The sequence below is a fragment of the Perissodus microlepis genome, chromosome 13 (genome assembly GCF_051167445.1).
Source record: "Perissodus microlepis isolate ML-2025 ecotype Zambia chromosome 13, ASM5116744v1, whole genome shotgun sequence".
Classification (NCBI taxonomy): domain Eukaryota; kingdom Metazoa; phylum Chordata; class Actinopteri; order Cichliformes; family Cichlidae; genus Perissodus; species Perissodus microlepis.
Window position 1 is genome coordinate 30,577,567 of NC_140473.1, and position 22,239 is coordinate 30,599,805.

Here is a 22,239-nt window from a genome sequence, read left to right on the forward strand (position 1 = left end):
ATGAAAGCTGAGAGTCAACACAATATTTTCATGTCCGTTATATAAAAAACAAAACTTGTGTCACTGTGCAAACATATATGGACCTAACTGTCTTTGGTCCTAAGTTATGGGACTAAAAAGAACAAATCAAGAACTGGGCTTGACAATAGGTCAGAATAAGGCTGTATCCCAATTCAGGGTCTTCAGCCTTGAAGGCCGCATTTTAAGGCTGATTACGTCACAGCGACGCGACGAAGCCTGTCCCAATTCAAAGGCTGCTCCATAGAAATGCGGGCCTCAAATGCGTCTTTTACTTCCCTGAATTTTAAGGATGGCCCAACAAATCCCAGAATGCATAGCGCGGCGGTGGGTGTTATTAAACCCCGATTCTTTTGTCCCCATGACAGAACAGAGAAAACCGACTCATAGTGTGTTAAAACATTTATATTTCTTTTTATTCAATCATCTTCCGGAAGAGAGAGACCCCTGCACAGCTCAAACGCCAGTTGCAAGAGCTCTAACATTAGAATCATAAACTGTGCCTCATATAGGTTTTATTTTGGTACTTTACACGTCACACAGTTTCAAACATTGCTTATATGGCAAAGTTCCTCTTTTCTGTGTCTTATCTATTAATATGGCTGTGCACTAAAACTTCCTGTTTTTTAGTCTGGCTGAGCACTTTGTGAGTCAAAAGTGGCCTTGCTCTACAAGCCTTCATTATTAAAGTACATAAAACAATATAATAGGAAAATAAGGACACTAAGGATATTGATTTCAAATGTTTAATAACTTAGAACATTAAAACATTACTGTTGGCCACATGTCGGCAAAGTTATGTGACATTAGTGACGTTTGTACTAACTTGGTTTTAAAGCCTTTACTTTAAAATATACGCCGTTCAATAGTTCAATAGTTACAGAGAATGTGATGATTTCATGGATATTTAAAGTAAGCACTGAGACAAATTTAGTAATGCCAACATATTCAATATTTGTCCCTCATTTATATATACACAGTGTCAAATGAACCTTTCTTTGAGTGAAGATTTAAGGTGACAGGAAATATAAATAAATGCAGCTTGAATCTTTACTGAAGCTCAGTATTTGAAACAGAGTCATTCACTGCTGTAATAATAATAATAAAATAATAATGGATTGCATTTATATAGCGCTTTTCGGGGCCCTCAAAGCGCTTTACAATTCCACTATTCATTCACACACTGGTGATGGCAGCTACAGTTGTAGCCACAGCTGCCCTGGGGCAGACTGACAGAAGCGAGGCTGCCATATCGCGCCATCGGCCCCTCTGGCCAACACCAGTAGGCGGCAGGTGAAGTGTCTTTCCCAAGGACACAACGACCGAGCCGGGGCTCGAACCGGCAACCTTCCGATTACAAGACAAACACCCAACTCTTGAGCCACGATCGCCCCAATAATAACTAATAATGATTGAAATTATAACTTTAATATTGGCCATATTATATTTACATTACCACAGTGAGATGACTTTAGTCTCATGAACAACATTAGCTAATTGTTATTTACTAGCTAATCTTAAATGACTGTTCAGTACAGAAATGAAGCCCAACAATCATGATTTCACAGTCCTGTGGTCTCAGCCTCAGATACTTATCAAATCAAAGCTCGTGTAGAAACAAACAAACAAATGAACAAAAGATTTTCTCCTTCATTTCTGTCAATCAAAGCTGTATGACACGTTTCCAGCTGTTAGTATCATGGTTGCTAGGCAACCCGGGCAGCGCGACAGAGGCTAGACGGTCCCATTTCACAAGCCTCGCACTTCCGGCCTTAGCGGTCTTTGAGTACGCGGCCCTTGTGGACCGTTAAGGCTGCAGACCCTGAATTGGGATACAGCCTTCGTGTTGTGTGGAATAGATGTGGCCCAAAGTCAAATCATGACTCACCTTGAGTCAGTGCGGTGGGTGTGGCCACTTTTGGAGAAACATCTACTAATTAGATCCTGATCATTACTCAGGAGCTTTTTGAAGCATATACCGTGTCAGCCTGTTTGCCATATGTCTGATAATGTTAGTTATACTGATTTAATTTGACAGTCTTCATCCCCTGACTTAAAATAAGAAGTAGACACACTGTTTTGCCTGAAATATTGACTTGCCCATCCAAATCATTGAGTTCAGGTGTTCCAATTACTTGCATGCCCACGAGTGTATAAAATCAAGCACCTAGGCATTCAGACTGCTTCTACAAACATTTGTGGAAGAATGGGTCACTCTCAGCAGCTCAGCATGAAAGTGGGAGGCCATGTGAAATCACAGAGTGGGGTCAGCAGATACTGAGGCACAGTTTGCTAACTTTCACCTCCAAACTTCATGTGGCCATCGTATTAGCTCAAGAACAGTATAGAGATCATCATAGAATGGGCTTCATGGGAGAGCATGGATCCCATATCTATCTATTAAAAATGAGGACTTACAAATAAGCTTTAGATTTCCAGTTTATCAAATCCCACTGAGCAGTCCTTCCCTTTGTTGTGGAAGTTTTCCATTTAAATAAAGCCTGCAGACGAGCGGTGAGCGGTAGCTAACATTCTTTAATCAAAACACAAAGAACAAACAACCAAGTTGGTGGAAAGCCTGCATGACCGCGGGGCAGACGGTCAGCAGAGTCTCCCTGAGCCTAGCATGGCTCTCAGTTAAAGACCTTCAGGAACAAAAGGCAGTACACAGCTGTTTCGCACCTTAAGGTTCACACTCCCTTGCTACCTCCCAGAGTCCTCGAAGAGACAAAGGGTACGTTCACACTGCAGGTCTTAATGCTCAATTCCGATTTTTTGATCAAATCCGATTTTTTTTGTCTGCTTGTTCACACTACAAATAAAATGCGACAGCAAACGTGCTCTAGTGTGAACGCTCAAAGCGGCCGCATGCGCAAAAGAAGACGCCATACACAACGCGCTCTGTTTAGACCCAGAGCAAACAGTATTGTTTGACTGATGGCCTTAATATAAAGACTTCGGACTTTACGTTTCCCAATTTGTGCTTTAAATTATTTTGTTATTTACATAATAATGTAAATAACCTAATAATGATCCTTATTGCTGTTTTAGAGGAGCGGTGCTTCAAAGGATAGTTGCAGATTTCTGTCAGAATCTGCAGATTATACAGTACAAATAAAATGTTCACGTTTCTCCAACGTTGTTGTCCCAACAGTTTCACTAACATCTACACTGGATGGACAGGAAGCGTTCACGATGTCTTCTCCGGAGATGATAATTGGCGTCTGTCTTGTGTCAGTGACGTAAAAGACTGATTTAATGCAACATGACCATCAAACAGCAGTCGCTTTCTAAAACATTGGATATGTATCGGATTCAGTACCACATACGAAAGTGACCCAGATTGGATTTGAAAATATTGGATTTGTGCCGTTCACACTGTCATACCATGATCGGATATGGGTCGCATAGGGTCAAAAAAATCGGATTTGATGCGCTTTCACCTGCAGTGTGAACGTAGCCAAAAGACTCTTCCTGTGGAGTTGTCTGCTTCCCCCAACTTCCTTACTAGACCCCCACCATTTGTCTTACTGTATGAGTGTGAGACATGTTAAAATCCAGTGGCACCAAGGCATTATACAATAAAATAATGTGATTAATACATAAATAAAATAAATTCCTATACACCTTTAAATCTAACCTCCCTTCTTCCCCTCTCGTCCTGTCTTTCTTAGCTTTCTCCATCTCTGAGTGAAGTTAGCTCTCTTACTTTTCTCTTTCTGTGAAATAAACAGCTGGACTTTGAGCTGCAACACACTGTGCACAAACAGTTTGTGTGTTTGCTGATGTTTGTTGAGCTGATTTAAAAACGCTGCATTTGAAATTACCTGACAAAATGTTTTTACCTTTATGCTGCTCCTCTTCTGTAGAGCTAGCTAGATGCTGAGTGACCACAACCACAACCACAGCGTATGAACAACAAAATTAATGGTCCTCCTTAACCCCTGACTATAGAGCTGTGAATTATCCATAAATTATATAGTTTCCTCTCTTTGTATGCCATAAAATGAACTGGTATACTGATAGATTTCCTTTCATGTGTTATAGTTTAAGCTCAAATCAGTACAGATACGTGAAAATTCTACTAAAATACATCAACAAAGTATTTGTGCTTTGTTAGTTCCCACCTTTACAAATACACTTCTGGAAGATTAAACACACTCCTAAACCTTGTGGAGAGTCTTTTATATAAGCAACAGGGCGGCCGACATCATAACAAACCCTATGGATTAAAAATGAGATGTCACTCAAGTTCATATGCATGTGAAGGCAGACAAGCTAATATTTTTGGTAATATACTGAGAGAAGATTAAGTGCTGCTCAGATGAACTGATGACCAACAGCAGGTCAACAACAACTCCATTTTAATCAGCCAAAGAAAAAGATTAGCCACATTAGGAAATGACTCATTTGATGTTGTTTTAGTGCTTCTGTTTCCTGCACTGGCTGCTTTGTGGCAAAAAACCCGACACACAAATAGAGAAAAATGTTAATTTTTGTTTGACATCCTGCAGAAAGTGCTCAAAAATCATCACTGAAAAACAGCAGCGTGTCATTTGCAGTTAAAAGAAGCTAAATAAAACATCAGTGTTGTGGTTAGTGTCCCCCAAGCTGAAACACATGACCTCATTAACTGACACAGGCTAACCCTATGACTGCTACTCTAGTTAATGTTGCTGTCTGGTGGCTCGCTTTGACCACAGTTTGAATAATTTAAATAGAGGACGCAACACAGGCAGCTGGGGAGTGGAAGGAAATCAAAAGCACAAAAAGTGAAAAGCAGAATTTTAATTTCTTATATTTACGTTAGTGAAGTTTCCCTCCATTCACCAATCAGAGACAGCGCAGTGTCCCGGATACACATCAGCTGAATCTGTTTAGGACTAATTACACACCTCGATCCTTCCACAAAACACAAATGGTGCCCTCATGCCAGCTCGGGCTGGGCCATATCATACCGTTCACGGTAATACCGGTATAATGTTGGGCAACGATAAGAAAATGAAATATGGCGATAGAATATGGGTAAAACGCGCACGAGCAGTGCCTTTGTTTTCGTACGCACATGGCCGAAAAAGCACGGCGGCGACTGAGAATGAGAAGGGCGAAAGCAGATCGTTGAATGAAACGGATGAACCAGAATTGGTTTGTAAAAATGCTGCAACTTCAGTGGTGGAACTGGTTTAGCTTTCGTCCGTCAGATACACAACACAGCACTATTTTTGGTAGCGCATGCTAGCAGGCCGTCGTTATTACCGTGTTGTTTGGAAAACACGGCACACTTAAAATCAATCCTTTGATTTTTCTGAAAATCGACAGAGCCCCTTATAATCCCGTGTGCCTTATGTATGAATTCTGGTTGTGCTTACTGACCTCGAAACGATTTTATGTACACGGCGCTCGAAAATCTGTCAAATGTTTTAGTACGACTTTGCTAAGCTACGAAGCCGCACCGCTTGATGGATTGTCGGAGCGTTACGGCTATCGTAGTCAGGAGCCTCGTGGAGTGATACGTACTGTGCTTCAACATAATGTTACCGTATTGTGTGTGTATAAGCTCTTTTTAAGTTTTGTGGATATTATACATGGTTATGCTGAGGATATGTCGGCCAATTTCCACTGGAAATGCCTTTTGGTTAAACTGTCAGCAAAGAATTTGCATTTGCACTGTTATGTTTTTATATAGAATAGAATAGAATAGCCTTTATTGTCATTGTACAGAGTACAACGAAATTGGAGTGCCACTCCCTTGGTGCAAGATTCAATAATAAATATAAATGTAAAATATAAAAAGTACAATAAAACAATCGTAAGTACTCAAACAATAGTAAGTACGATATATACAGGATAGCAGCATTAATATAATGACAGTATGAATAGCAGCATAATATAATGGCAGTGACGGTATGGTATAGCTAAGCAGGTTCAATTGTTTTTGTGCTTATTTACTACGGTGATAGCTCTGGGAAAGAAGCTATCCCTGAATCTGTTTGTCCTATATAACTATATAACTATATAACTTTAATGCACATAAAAACAGCTGCTTGTTTAAGTGAAACTACAGTGATGGTTTTTTTTTTGCACAATAAAGTTGTGGAGTTGTAAAGTATTTTGTCTCGTGTCAATTATATCGTCAGTTATATCGTTATAGCAAATTTTCAAATGTATATCGTGATAAATATTTTTGGTCATATCGCCCTGCTCTACTGTCAGCTATAACTGTACGCCAGAATATCACATATTAAATAAGTAGTAGATATCTATCATGTATTACTGTAAATGCAGTGCACCCAGTAACAAAACACACATAAAAACTATTATTCCCACCGTGATATTTCAAAAAAGACAAAAAAAACCAATAATACATCTTATATTGGACACAGTAGCGTTTTGTTTTTTGTTTGTTTTTTTTGTAAGATGAGATATGACCTCACTGAATAATGCATACATTAGAAAATGGCCATAAACTGCCAAAGGGTGTACGGGCTGTTTCTCACCAGATGAATGACTAATATTTCCAGTTTACACTGACTTCCTTCCACTGAAGCACTTACTAACCACACTCTGTGTGCATTTGCACAGAGGGGAGACTAAAGAAAACCACAATTTCTCTTCTTTAAAAAACAGGAAGAAAATACATAAGGAAAAAACATATGTATTAGCATATTATGTTCAGCGAAAGTAGAATAGTTGTAAGGAAACTCTCTCCCAATGGGCCACAAATAATAAGAATAATATGCATGTGGGAGGTATGAGAAGAGATCTTTCTGTGGTTTTCTGTGAAACATAAAAAACTTTGGCAGGAAATAGTCAAACAGAAAAAGGTAAAGCTCTTGGCATGTGGTAGCATCATTTTATGAAAAACGATTTAAGACAAACTGTTCAGTTCAGCGTCTTTTTCTTTTTCTCTTTTGAAGAAGCAAAGATCTGCTATTCCACACTGAAGGTTGTTTGCTAAAGAAAAGAGTGGACTTTACCTCTGCATTACCTCCACCGTGAAGACAGTCGCTCAGAGATGGCATCTCATGCTCGTGTGATGTTCCTAGTTGACACATGTGCCTGCCTTCCTGTGACTATTCTTCTCCTCGTGCTTTCATGTTGTGCTGTAAGTAAAAAATAACATTACTGTCTGTTTGTCGTCTGTCCGTTTGCTTGACAGCCTATAGAAATGCAGTTAGTTCGTCGATCACACCACCCTGCAGCTTTTAGGCATAAAACATTTCTTTGTGTGTGTGTGTGTGTGTGATTACTGGGTGGATTAGACAAGAAAGCAAGTTTATGAGTTGCACCCATGAAATACTTGCCAGATTTTCTTTGCCAATGCCAAAAAGCTTATTCTGCTAATGACTCTTGTTCGATGTCATTTTTTGGATTGGATGATTGAAGCAGAGCTTGTGTTTGTAGTGAGGACCGAAAAGCAGAATTTCAAAGCAGGACTGAACTTAACAAAAAGCCAGCCGATTATTCTTTGGCTGCATGGAAATACAAACAAAAGGCAAACTGAGACTAACAGCAAGAAACTAACCTGAGTAAAACTAAACACTAACAGCTGGGTCAAAGATCCAGGACCATGACAAGCAACACATACTGGCAATTTAATAATTAAATTTTATTTATAGAGTGCCGAAATCAACAAAAGAAGTCATCTCAAAGCACTTTATATTTGTAAGGTGAAAGTGAGCGAAGAACAAATACCCAGTGCATCATGGGAATCCCCCAGCAGCTTACACCTAACTAAGGGAGGATCCAGGGTCACCTGGTCCAGCCCTAACTATATGCTTTAGCAAAAAGGAAAGTTTTGAGCCTAATCTTAAAAGTAGAGATAGTGTCTGTCTCCTGAATCCAAACTGGAAGCTGGTTCCACAGAAGAGGGGCCTGAAAACTGAAGGCTCTGCCTCCCATTCTACTTTTAAATACTCTAGGAACAACAAGTAGGCCTGCAGAGCGAGAGCGAAGTGCTCTAATAGGGTGATATGGTACTACAAGGTCATTAAGATAAGATGGGGCCTGATTATTTAAGACCTTGTATGTGAGGAGCAGGATTTTGAATTCTAGATTTAACAGGAAGCCAACAGGATATTTCTAATTTTAGAGATGTTGCGCAAATGAAATAAAGCAGTCCTGCATATTTGTTTAACATCTGCTCTCAGCCTGCAGGCTTTCTTGTGGGCGGCCATTTAAAAGTCAAATGGGAGGCAGAGCCTGTAAAAAAAATTGTCAAAGTCTGGTTCCTTGGAAACCAAATATATCATGTGTGGCTCAAACGTTTTGCACAGTCCTGCACCTCTCTGTTTTTAGTGTTTAGCAACTTATAAAATGTAATTTCTTGTTGCAGTCTGCAGGTAACTGAAATAAAATCACTTTTAGCTTCTCCTTATTCACAAGTGGTCACCAAAGCAGGATAGCACTGCATCTTTGATTTACCCGATCACACCAGTTAACCGTCCTGATGCAATCCCAAAGCAGTTTGTGTGTCCTACACATTACTGGTCATACTCATGTATTTCCCTGAAAGTGAACGCAGGAACTGCAGAGAGACTGAACTGAACCGAGCACATCATCTACATAAAAGCTGTTTTCTTGTAGAGATCTTGAGACGACGTGTCATGCTTATTACTGCTTTAATGTGACTTTCATACTTCCTGCAGATAAAACGCGGGCAGGTTCCTGTCATCTACTACACAAACCTCCTCATCACCACTCTCCTCCAGCTGTTCACAATGATCGCTTTGGTGGCAAACTCAAACCAGCTTCAGTACAACTCCCCCTCCGCTTCTTGTTATGCCTTCAGTATGATGGTTAATCTTGGCTTCAAAATATGCATTTCTCTAGAAGGGTACGTGTCTTCGTTTGTACTTCCATTCTATTACTCAGTGAAACATCCTTATGGCCAGAAATATAAACTTCTGTCTTGTGTTGCAGATCTTTTATCATCATCTTCAGACAGTTGGACAGCATCAGACAAACTACGATTTCTGTGCTGGCTTGCGCTGTGATCTGGGTCATTTGCATTATTACCATCTCCCTTGCTGCAGACAAAGAATTTATTGTTTGTATTCTGGCCATACTCCTTGCTCCACTGTACATCCTCTGCTTAGCAGGGACCCTCAAGTGTCTGCCTGCTGCCACCTCAGTGCCTGTTAAGGAAAAACGAAGAATTGTGGGAGCAGTACTTCTACTGTTCCTTAACTACTTCGTGATGATCTTGCCAATGATCGTTTTGGGATTACACAACAGATCTAACATGCCAGATCCACATTCCATAGATATTATTGTGACCTTATTTCTGCTCAGTCCTTTTGTGGACTTGATTCTTTTCTTTTTCATATGTGACTGGTTCACTGACAAGCTGGTGGCATCTTTGTTCTGCTGCATCAAGGTTGACAGCACCCCATCAACAACAGTGTGACCGACGGTAGGACAGACAGGTGGCTTGATTTAGGCAGAGAGAAGAAGAAGCAAAATACGATGAAAATGCAGGAAAAGGAAAAAAAATTGGTATGCAAACAAAACTATTTATAAATGTTGTGCAAGTGAACGTCAGCTGATGTGTCAAATTGAAAGTAATTGGAAGCATTGTTTTGTTCAGTAATGATGCTGTCATTAAAAATGTGGAATTTTTCCTGAAATCACCAATAAAACCCCCGGCCAGCATTTTCATGACTCATTTCTGTGTAATATATGAAGGCACCACAGAATGGTGTCTCAGAGTGTTAGTGGACTGAACTAGCACAACTGCTGCTTGTCTGAGCTCCATGAAATCGAACAAAATCATCAACTCTGGTGTTTGAGAACTCAGTAACACTTTATAGCATGACCCGCGAATAAGGCGCAAGTACCCTGTACTTATGTGCATTTTGCATTGTGATTTTCATCAGTCAGTTTAAATATCAACAAATCCATTTCATCCTCTTGTGCCTGACAGAGCTGTGATGTGCCATTTTTGCCATCTGGCTTCAAAAAGGCTAAACTTGATTTGTGTAGTGCACATGTGTCAAACTCAAGGCCCGCGGGCCATATCCAGCCCGGCATACATTTATATCCGGCCCGCGAGATCATTTTATATAGATTTATTATTATTGTTATGCATGTCCCGGCGATATGAGGTGCTAATAACACACAAACTACAGATCCCATAATGCAGCGCTGCAGCCTCCTTGCCGAACGCTAGCTAGCTGTGAACATTCCCGTGTCAATCAAGTCAAACTTCTGTTAGCTAGCCCCTCACAATGGCAAAGAGAAAAGTTGATTCTGAAAACAGAGACTTTCAGCACCGGCGGCGGGAGACTGAATATATGTTTACAAACATTGCTGGTAAACCCGTATCTTATTTGTGGAGCTAATGTGTACGGTGGCCCTGAGAGGCCAAACGGACTGCAACTTCAGAAAACACCTGCAAAAAGAAAAATGCTGCAAAAAGAAAAACGCTGCAAAAAGAAAAATGCTGCAAAAGCACACAAAACACAACGGAAATGTTTCTGGGGAGACAATAACCTGACGAACCAGTTGCACGAATCAAAACATATCTGTAGTATTATTAGAATCATATGATCACAACACATTTACCTCTCCTCCACTTATTTGAAGTGTCTCCCAGTCCCAGCGCATGGGACTGGGAGCGCATGTCCGAGATTCACAGAATTTACAGAAAATGTTACATTTTTGTGATTTATATCGTAATCGGGACGAATTCTTATATCGGGATATGAGATTTTGGTCATATCGCACAGCCCTAGTCCCGGGGCAGACCCAGGACACGCTGGAGAGATTATATCTCTCGGCTGGCCTGGGAATGCCTTGGTGTTTACACGGATAAGCTGGAAGAGCTGGCTGGGGAGAGGGAGGTCTGGGTTTCTCTGCTTGGGCTGCTGCCCCTGCAACCCGTCCCGGATAAACAGAAGAAAATGGATGGATGGATTTTGTAGGTAGAACTGCTTCAATCAGAGACTATTGGTCTCAGACCAGATCATCCATCCAAACCACCAAGTGAGTCCAGTGAATGGGGTTGGGTATAGAAACAGTTTGACTTAGTTTTCTTCCAATTGGAGCTTTAGTGCATGGCCCTAAGGGCCGGCTGGACATCCTAGGCCTTCCATCATTCTCCTGTTTAGCTGCTCAGCTGTTCCTGCCTCCACTTTTATCAGATCTTGTCACCACTAACTCTCAGTACGTTGCCATTCGGTGTAAAAAAAAAAAAAAAAAGGCCTCTATTTCTATCTCTCCCTCCACTTTCCTACAACCACCTATTTAAAAAAAGAAAAACAAGGTTTCTTCAAACAAAAACCATCAAACAACCATACACATAACATTTATTGCTCATTTATCCGGACAGAAGGATGCCAGACTCTCGTTTTAATTCGGGACATTAAGGTCCATCCATATTCTCTCCATTCTCCCTCGCCAACCGCCAGACCATGCTTGGTTGGTCTGTAGACCCATGATGGCCAGAGCCCCTTCCGTGTGCTCACGAAAGTGAGTAGCTATGGTGCACGGTCCATGTGACTGGATGTTGCTGAAGACGATTATGCAAGCGAGCCCCGTTCTCCCCCATGTACATGAGGCCACACACACCACACTGAATGGCATAAACCAGATTCTTTGAGTGAAGTGAGGGTTTCCCTGCAGTCGGCCACATCGCTCTACTGTATGGATTAGACACCATGCATCTATGAACCAAATGACACGCCAGCTTTTTGGGGCCGATTTAACCCTTCCCTTCAGTTTAGCTCTCACGAGAATGTCCCCAAGACTGGGATTTTTTTCTGGGAGCTCTGATTATTCGTGCCTTGAGCTGTCCAGTGTATTCCATCCGTCATAGTATGAAACTGATGTGGAGGAATACAGGGTAAGTAATTAAAATGGCTGCCTGACGTTATTATTGCGAGATTTTGCTTCTGAAGTTCAGTGAGCGAGTCCGAGAAGTGAATCTTTGCCCTTTGCGTTAGGAAACACGGACCGTGCATCCCGCACTACCATGCGCAACTGTTTAATTGAAGTTTTATATGAGTCTTGATGTTTGTTGTTCAAACCTATCGAGATCACTACCAAAACAGTCTCCTCACAGGTCAACCTCCTCTCCAGGAGCTTAAAGAAGTTATGAAAGTTTGCTCCTGGGTAGCTGTCTATATGGATGTTCTTATTGTAAAGGGCATTACTCTGTTAAAATTCGAGTCGCCCCAAATTACTATTGGCTTGTTAGCCTGAATTTTCCAATCCTGCAATTTTCTGCTCTTTCGAGCCCGATGGTACTTCCACGCACCTAACTCGCCCCGCACCTTGGCACAGCCCCCGGTTTGTTGTTCAAAACCTCAATAACAGTTTCATAGTGGTCATGTAAAAAGTTCAAATTGTTCGCCATCCAGGAGTCTATATTTAGCGCCAGTTGCACTTTTTTTTACCTGTTCTGTCGGTGCCACTGGTTTAATGAAGCCCGGAGAGCCTAATGACCTGTCGTCTCATACCCCGTGGATAAATTCCCGTTCTCAGTGCTTCATCCACCACATTCATCTGATGTACTGCCTCAATTAGCTTAAAGATATCCTTTACACACTGCCTGTCTGAGAGGGTATTTGTTTTAGAGACGGCTGATTTATACCTCTCTTTCTCTCACTGCTCACAGTGTGCTACGCTTTAATTAACATGTCTTACAAGTTTTTATTCTTTCTGTTGCCTGCTATAACTCTGTGGTTTTGAAAATGGTTTAAATTTAATTGTAACTGTTCGCACCAGTTTGAGAGTATATGTTGTGCTGTATCCTGTGTCCAATGAATGTATCCCAGATTGTTTGAAATTGGTCCCCGGGTAGCGGGTTCAGGACCAAAAAGCGATCCGCAGCAAAGTTATTGATAAGTGTCAAGTTGTGTTGTTATTCCCTTGGAAGGGAAGATGAAAAATTAATTACCGGGAAGAATACGTCAGCATTGGGGAAGCTTTTTTATATAGCATTCTTAGTTGTTTAATGCAACTCTTTTCTGCATCCTGATCTCTATTATTGATCCTTACCGACAGTATCACTAATTTGGTGAGTGGGTGGGCTGGAGTCTTCTCCAATATCCGAAGAAAGTGGTAAAAAGAGGCCCCTGGATAACTATCAATTTGAATATTTTCATTATTATAAGCTGGTATACGATTTAAATTGGCGTCTCCTGAGAACCAGACTGGGAATTTCATGGGAACAAACCAATCTACAATTTTTCTCTCCTTTCAAGCTTTGTAAGTAAGTAAGTAAGTAAACTTTATTTATTAAGCGCTTTTCACAGACAGACAATCACAAAGCGCTGTACACAAATATTAAAATATTAAAATAAACAATAAAATCAATAGACATAATACACAATGTAAAAGATCAAATGTAAATAATGTAAAAAATATAAAATTGATAGTTGAGGCGACACCTGTGTCCCGTTTGTATAACATAAAGGTCTAATCATCTCTTAGTTTACTCAGATTGCACAGAGTGTATATTTGAATTAATTAATTAGAATCATTTGGGATAAGGATAAGTGTAAGATAATGGGAAATTTCAGTTTTTCTTTATAATTTTGTTTAGCGTAATATTTACAGTTAAATTGTATTTTCTTTCCTTATTTGATTTTTACGTACTGTTCCTTTAATGCATGGTAACTGTGCACGGGGGGAGCGTTCGCGATCGGCAGTGTGGAGTAACGGGGCTTTAACTAGCTGTGGGGTCAAACAGTTTTGTTACCGTGTTTTGTAGTGTACAGGAACATTCAAACGGATTACTGTATTTCAAGACTGTGGAAATAAATGTTTGCCTGTTTGTTTTCAACTACAAGCGGAGTTTGTGGAGTATGTTCAACTGCACAAGGACACGCGAATGGCCGACTACCAGCTAATGCTTTCGCAGTAATACCGTTTGCTATTCTTCTCTAACTTTTTGTCTCTGCCTCTCGTTCTCTGTCTTTTCCAGGGTTCCCCCACTGGGAGGAAGTGGGTCAGCAGGGTAGATATTTTGGGGGTCAAATGAGGTCTCCACGATTTTGTGCTTGGCCACACTGTGGTCCACAGACCTTCCCGTCATCATATTATTTTTATTCCCCACCACTTCTGTCTGTTCGCTTATGCTCTTTTCACCCTTTGGGCTTGAATTCATTCCTCGACCTCACCCAGTGGGCACCCCTACACAGTCAGCTAAGGCTCTGGCTGCAGGAGGATGGGGTCTGGTTGCTGTTCTGAGATCACTCATTGCACCTTTGTATATCTGGGCTGTCCTGAAAAACTGACACGTTAGAATGGATACCTTTTTAATCTGATGAAATGAGTGGCTCTTGGTCCCAGTTTGTTGCCCTTTCTGTATACAGTCCTAAATAGTCCCTCACTTTTATTTACTCTATTAATAGGTTTTCTCCAATTTACTCTGGACTGGACAAGATCTTCATCCATCTGGGAAGTTGGAGGCATAGCTTTTACCCTCCCAGGTCTCTCCTCCTCCCCCTGTCTCTGCTCCAACACAGGATGGGAGGAAAAAGAGAAGTGTGAGGAGGGGACGACAGTAAGTAGGGGCTTACATCTATCAGCTGTGGACCCTGAGTGGACCTGGTCATCTGTTCACTGTTTGTAGTGCAATAGGAGAACTCATGTGGCCAGGGGAATCATCCCTAACCCTACTGAATTGTAAGATTTGTGCAGAGTTGTCTACCAGAGGAGTGGATTGTGAATCCCAGTTAGTGGGATTTCTTGTAATATGAATTTCAGGATACAGTGTTGTATGATTTATTCTGTTAGATTGGATTAGATTAGATTAGATAAAACTTTATTAATCCCTCGGGTGGGTTCCTCCGGGAAATTTGGTTTCCAATAGCACAGCACCGACAGAATATACAGAATGTTAGCAGAAATATACCATATATACACATATATAAATATACAGACATATATAAATACAGAGTGTGCAAAAGGGATAAATAGAATAAATAGGAATAAGAATACAAAGAAATTGCACATTTCAAGTATTGTGAGTCTATTGCACCATTGGTTATTAACAAAAAGTATTGCACAGTAGCACTACAGCTTTGTTGTCCCCCCTCCTTTGTCCTCCTGTTTCCCCTCCCTCTCCCCTTCAGAGAGGAGTTAAACAATTTGATGGTGTGTGGGACAAAGGAGTTTTTAAGTCTATTGGTTCTTGACTTTGGGAGAAGCAACCTGTAACTGAACAGCCTCTGGTTGTTTATGTCCGTGCGCAGAGGATGCCCAGCATTGTCCATAATGTCCAGCAGTTTTTTTAGTGTCCTTTTCTCTGCCACTGTCACCAGTGTCACGGTTTGGCATGGCAAACCGTGGGGGTGTAAGGAAAAGGAGGACCCAGGCGCGGAGCTCTGTGTGCTAAGCAGTGTGTTTATTTACAGTGGTAAGGAAAATAACAGTAAATCCTCTGTGCAATCCCGACTCCTGTGACGTGTCCTCTTCCCAGTGTCAGTGTCCCTTCTCCCCGCTCCTTGGTGTCTGAGCACCCCGTGCTCGCTGTCCTCTCGTCTCCCCGCTTCTCCTGGGGGAGACAACAAACAGGCAGCCGTAAGACACACAATGCTGAAGAACAATCGTACTGACTGGCCGAGAGACTGACGTGAAGTCATGCAATGATCCAGCGTCGGAGAGAGCTCCACCACACTCTCAAGTAGCTCCTCCGACGAGGCCTGATCAGCTGCAGGTGTGACATGGTCTTCAGGTGTGGCCAACCACCTGCCAGGGCCTCACCCACACACACAGACACATATGCAGGGAGAATGAGGGACAGCAATACAAAATACATATATTATAATATTAGTCCAAAACTGCTCAGGGTTCCTGGGTCGCTCAGACCCAGTACCCTGACAACCAGAGTGTTGTCAGATTATAATATTATTTTATGCCATGTTAGACCCTTAATTAAAGATGGTGAATTATTATGTAGTTTTAGTTTGCATTATTCTCCTGAATTAGAAGAAGGTGATAACTATTGCATTTGTTAAGCTGAGTTGCATTACATTAGACTGCTGGTTTATTGTGAATGAATGATATTGTTTTATGATGCATTATACTGCTGAGTTATGAGAAATACTGTTTGCAGAAAGTCATCGCCTTATTTGTCTGATTAGAAGAGAACAGAACACACTGGAGTTTTCTGCCCCATCTCAGCGGGAGCAGATAAACAGGGAGCCAAGGTTGTAGCTTAGGCACTGTGTGAGAGAAAGAATGTGAATGTTTAGGCTTTTATGATTAGGTGGGGGCCACTAGAGGCTATAAGAGTTTGATCAATGCTCCACCATTTTGAGATCTGATGCTGTCTGCGTACGGTGTCCATCTCCCACGCGTGTGATCATTAAAATCATCGTTTGACTCAACCCGGCCGGACCAGTGTTGTTATTGTGGTTTTTCCTCTTGTATCCATCCCCAATATTTGAATCCGTAACAGTTTGGGGGCTCGTCCTGTGGTATTGGGGTGGAATTTTGGAGGTTTGGACGGTCCGAGGTTGTCGAACGGACAGGCACAAGCCAGTGGTCTGACGTGAGTGGGCATAAGCCGGCTTATACAAAGGTAAGGCACTACCTGTTGAATTATTTCCAAAGTGTGCCAAATTGGACATGATAAAATTGAAGTCTACTCACTGAAATTACTGGTAAATGTCTGTTTTGATTTTGATGAAAAAATCTCATGAGTTGAAGCAGTTAGAGGCTGCTAAGAAGTAAATGCAGTTAGAGGCTGCTAAGAAGTTAATGCAGTTAGAGGCTGCTAAGAAGTTAATGCAGTTAGAGGCTGCTAAGAAATTAATGCAGTTAGAGGCTGCTAAGAAATTAATGCAGTTAGAGGCTGCTAAGAAATTGAGTTAGAGGCTCAAGTAGTTTGATAGGGAATTGGTCATTTAGTGAGTTAGAGGCTCCGTTGGTTATATGGTGGACCTGAGTTGGTCATGTTGTGAGTTAGAGGCTCCATTGACCACTAGGTTGCACCTGCCTCAGTCAGACTCTTGTTTTGGGGTGCTGACTGTTGTTTCAAAGTGTTATAAATTATTATAGGACGGCAGTTAGAGGCTGCTAAGAAGCGCATAGCCCGGAGGTTACGCTCCCTCCTGGCCGTGGACGCGCGACCTTGACCTGTCGGCGAACAGGGTTAGTTCAGTTTGGCTTAACTGTGGGGTACAGGGCATCCTGGAATAAGCTAGGAGTTAGAGGCTCCTTACCGTTTGTAACGGTATCTGCGCTTTTTTGGACACTGGTAAATTGAGTTAGGGACTTTAGAGATTAGGCCAGATACAGTTAGAGGCTGATACTGGTTAATTGATCACAAAAAAGTTGGACTTTCTTCGGTTGGACCCGTTAACTTAAATTTGTCAAAATTGTGTAGGCGCTAAATCTGCCAGGCCTGATAGTGATTGTAAATATAAGACGTCTTTGTAATATAAAATAATAGAGCTGTGTGTGAAGTGAGACTGTGTGTGACGAGAGCGCGCTGCAGCGCTGCGAGCTATTTTTAGACGGTGTGTGAACATGCAAATGAGGTGGCTGCTGTGAAGCGCACGGAGGACTTTTGCTTCCTGTTTAACGTGTTTTTTGAGTTTTATAATTATAATTTGCAAATACGGTTAAAAACCTGTAAATAAGACGCTGATTTTGCTGATTATAATATTACAAATAAGGTTTTGAATGACTAGGGTGAATGCTTGATGTTTGGCTGAGTTTTGATATAGAAAAGACAAATCGTGCATGATTTAGACCGACACTTCAGTCGGCAGAGTAAGACTGAGTGATAAATACAGCTGTGATTTGTTTCAGTTTTGTGGTAGGAAGCAGGATTTATAAGATTTTTAAAGTGTCCCTTGGTTCAGCCCAATAATATAAGTGGTTACATTTGATTTACTGTTGGTTTTATCATAATATAGGGTGAGATCAAGCACGAATTTCAGCTGTGTGTGTGACAGGAACTCTGCATGCCCATAAAAGGCAACGGCCAGACTGTGAGAAGTATGCACCGAGAGAGAGAGAGTAAAATCTAGTCAGATGAAGTGAATCAGGAGGTTTTTAGAAAAGAAATAGTAAGTGAAGGTTTTTAGAAAAGAAATAGTAAGTGAATGTTTTCAGAAAAGAAATACTAAGTAAATGTTTTAGTGTGTTAATACAGGTGGATTTCTCCCAACCTGGAAACCTGAGTACAGCGGCAAAAGCATAAACAGAATTGGGACGACAGACAGGCCAAGCTTTGGCTCAAAAGTTTACAGCTTGACCTCACTCTGTCCCCACCCTGAAAAGAAACTTAAAGGACATCTTCTCCTCCAGTTATCGGTTACCATCACTGGAAATTTGCAGGCAAGTTTTTGACTGAATTGTTGTTGGCACCATGTGTCCCTGAATCTCACAAGCAAGCTCTAACTCCTGGCTGAAGACATGGAATGCTGTTATTTAAGGTGGGGAATCAAAATTTGGGAAACAAAATAAAAACACACACACAACCAGAGAAATGTATGAGAAAGGCACGTGTTAGAGAAATGCCTGGTTTGAGAAAAAAGTTAAAATAACCCACCCATAAACACACACAGACGCAATGAAGAAACAGCTTACATTCATGAACACGTGAAGATTTTCCAGCAAGGTTAAAGCAGCGAAACTTAACATACACCTGTTGTTAAATGATAAAGTTTATCCACTACTAACAAATAAACTCTCTGGGTTGCAGGACAACAACTTAACTTCAAAGAGAGACACTGGTCTGACCAACCAGTGATGACACGACAAATTTAGTGGTTAGAAGATTCAAATTGTGACATATTTCCCGCTGATTGATTAATACAAGTGATTACTGAATGAAAGAAAATTCTTTTTTGGGCTTTTAAACATGATCTTAACAATATTAACATGTACCTGTGTTGTCCTGTCAGCTTGGTGGGTTATGAGTTGATTATATAGTGAGAAAAAACAAAAAAAAGGGGGAGAGAAGGCTGACACAGGGCCTGGCCCGGTGTTTCTCCCCTCTCTGAATAACACAGCCAACACAACATCATTTTCCTGTTCGTCTGTTTTTGTTTTGTTTTTGTTTTTTCTCTTTATGCTTGATTACAGGCTGCTTTGCCGAGGCTGACCTGGACTCCTGCTCTCCCCTCTACCATCTTTGCTCACTCCTCTACCATCTTTGATGTGACCCTGACCAAACGCTACAGCAGCTGGACCCACAACAACAACCTGAAAATGTCAACACTGCTGCAGGAAAACGATCTCATGCAGCAGAGACGGAGAGCGTTAAATCCAAGGCCCGTTTCACTACACGGGGGAGATTTCCAGACAGCTTCAGCTAACAGAGCTCTGACGAGACGCCCATTAAGCCCAGAGGAAAAGTGAGGCCGAGCAAAAGAATGCTGACCTTAACAACTCTGCATTAAAACTGTGCAGGACAGTGACTGACCAACACGGATGATTGGGCAGCAAAAAGGGCGTGCCAGAGACAGGAGGAGTAACTGAGGTCAGGAGGCACCTCAGAATGGACAAAAGCACCAGAAGAAAATAAGCTGAAGGCACAGGTGTCGGGGCTCGGCCAGGAGCTGACCTCTGAGAAGAGCCGGACAGCAGAGCTGCAGAAGGCCGTGGAGCAAAGCAAGGAAAACATCAATAAACTTCAATCTGACGTGTACGGAAAAGACTCTGAGGTTTCTGCCCTCAGTGAGAGCTCAAGGCATCAGAGCAGAAACTGAGCATGGCTCAGGAGGAGCTGGCTGCTAATCGAACCCATCAGTCAGGCTTGGAGTCCCAGACACAGGACTTGAAACCAGGCCGGAGCTTGCTGGAGCAGGAGGTCGCCAAACCTGACAAGAAGCTCCTACAGCAGGAGCAAGCCCTGAAGGAGCTACAGAAGCAAAAGGGTCAAGTTAAGGAGGAGCTGGACAAGGAGAAGATGCAGGACACTGGAGAAAAGGACTGCCTCAATTGGGGCCAGAACCAGTATGGACAGAACTTTGAGCAGCAGCACCAATGGATGCAAACAGACTGAAATGGAGGAGGGCAGGACCCCAGGGCACGCCTCAGGCCGTGGTTTACCCAGAACACCAGAACAGGAAAGTGATGAACACAAACACACACAAACACACACAAACACACACATCTACATACACTGACTCAGAATGAAGAGAAACACACATATGAACACATATGCACTCGTTGATTCACTGAGAACTGACACACGCGCGCTGAGTCAATTGAGTGAGAAATGACGCACACACACGCACCCAAATCGAGATGCTGATTCAGTTCACTGAGAAGTGATCCACACACACACACACACACACACACATGCACACGCTTGTGCAATGAAGAGTGATACACACACACACACACACACACACACACACGCTGCTGCAATGAAGAATGCTTTACTAACAAATGCTTATGCTGACACGCAAAATGCTGCACACAAACGTCCAAATACAGAATCTGTTACAACAACAAGAAGCCATTGATTGTTTATTGGTTAAATGCATTTCATGTCACCCAGAGGGCGTTTGTGTAGGTTTAGGGGACAGGGTCTAAGGCAGTTTGGTTATGAAAACAATGTCTGTGCGTGATGTCTGTTTATGGCTCAAGGCCTCGACTGAATTGTTTACTGTGCTTCACACAGCCTGATAAGGAGCAGTGGTACAGAGTGAAAATGATGAATTAACGGTGTGAGTTTTATTTCGGAGCGCCACATTTTTGATTGAGATTTAATTGAAGGAGGAACACACTGAAAAAAAAAATAATAAAATAATAATAATAAAAAAAATAGAGAAAAAAAGGGGCCAGCCCTTGGATTTACGTAAGCATCTCGCGTGTGTTTAACACAATTGCCTCAGGCTTTAAAGCTCTGTACGAAATCCAACAACTCAATTTGTTCTCATTGAGATGACACGATACAATCTAATAAGAGTGGTTAGCTGCTGAACTCACGGAATCCACAACACCGCATAAGATTTCAAACTGCAGGAAAATCACTGGAGTTATAAGAGGCAGACAACGACACACACAGCACATGCATGCTGTTGCTATTTATTGTGAATTAACCTGTCAAGGGCAAGAACAAAATAATTCTGCATCAAATACAGGAAATCATAGCTTTCCTGTATTTCCTACATTGTTGGCATGCTGGTTGGTGCTGTTGCTCCACAGTAAGAAGGTCCTGGGTGCAGGTCCACAGTCTGGCTAGTTTGCAGTGGTTTCTCTCTGGGTGTTCTGGTTTCCTGCCACAGTGAAAAGTCATGCAGCTATTAGAGCTAGGTTAATTGATGATTCTAAATTATCCATGAATGTGAGTGTGAATGGCTGCTTGTTTCTATCCGATAGACTGGTCAGCTGTCCGGGGTGTACCCTGCCTGGCAACCTATCACTTCAGGGTTATTTCCCAGCCCTGGTGCAACCAGGAGAAAGATAGGAGGATGGTAGTTGTTGTAGACCCATTCAATTTTTATGGTAACCAGGATCTAGACTTTGTTGAGCCGTATGCAATATGAAGACAACATGTAGTATTTAAGTGACCAAGTAGAATTTGAATAAAAGTTATTGAATAGTGTTGAAATAAACTGACAGAATTGAAGGATCAAAATATTCCAGGAGCTCAACTTACTCCATCTGAACATGTTTCAATCGTGTGTTATGAACACAAAATGCAGGTTTGCTGAATACGAATAGGTTGTGTTGATTTAACTCAGTTGTTTAAGTTTCTGCCAAAGCAAAACATTTGTGTGCAACCAGTGTCCACTATTGAATCAAGTAAATCCAACATGCTTTTGTCAGGGCAAAAAGGAGTTACGGTCCCTGTATTCCTACACAATATTGTCCCAGGAGGGAGAAAAACTTTCTGGCGAAGTTTTGGTTGATTTTTGGGTTTTGCTTAACACTAGGTTGATTTCATCAGTGAGGTTTGGATTGTTTTCTTTCTCTAAGAGAGAGAAAGATGGTTTTATGCTTGGACATGTTTGCAATGGGCCCCAGTATTTGTTATTATATGAGTATTTTATTGGTTACGTTTGTTTTTGCTTTTGTTATAGTGCACTGAATAAGAACATCTGAGAGGTGTGATCCACCGGTGGTGATATTTTGGTATTTTGTGAGTTCCTGATTTAACAAATCAGCTCTTTAATCCAGGCCTGAGAGATTGAACTTTAAAGCGCTATAAAATATTCTTACTGAAAACAGTCGCAAAGTGTTTTTCTCCATGATTATAATGGGCTTGGGAGAAATTGACTTATATGGGACACTGATCACATG

At 41.6% G+C, this 22,239-nt stretch overlaps 1 protein-coding gene across 1 annotated transcript; it reads left to right on the forward strand.

Moving 5' to 3' along the window:
- Window positions 1–6,893: 6,893 nt before the first annotated feature.
- On the forward strand, window positions 6,894–9,626 carry LOC146375374 (uncharacterized). The gene is made up of 3 exons (XM_084947711.1): window positions 6,894–7,123; window positions 8,667–8,854; window positions 8,941–9,626. The coding sequence occupies exons 1-3, from the start codon at window positions 7,034–7,036 to the stop codon at window positions 9,425–9,427; spliced, it is 765 nt and encodes a 254-aa protein (XP_084803837.1). The 5' UTR covers window positions 6,894–7,033; the 3' UTR covers window positions 9,428–9,626.
- The last annotated feature ends 12,613 nt before the right edge of the window (window positions 9,627–22,239 follow it).

What these genes read in the sequence shown, in the direction of transcription:
- LOC146375374 (XM_084947711.1), top strand. Translation starts at nt 7,034, where the DNA reads ATGGCATCTCATGCTCGTGTGATGTTCCTAGTTGACACATGTGCCTGC. An exon ending in TCGTGCTTTCATGTTGTGCT is followed by an intron (nt 7,124 to 8,666) that starts GTAAGTAAAAAA and finishes TACTTCCTGCAG; the next exon opens with ATAAAACGCGGGCAGGTTCC. An exon ending in ATATGCATTTCTCTAGAAGG is followed by an intron (nt 8,855 to 8,940) that starts GTACGTGTCTTC and finishes CTTGTGTTGCAG; the next exon opens with ATCTTTTATCATCATCTTCA.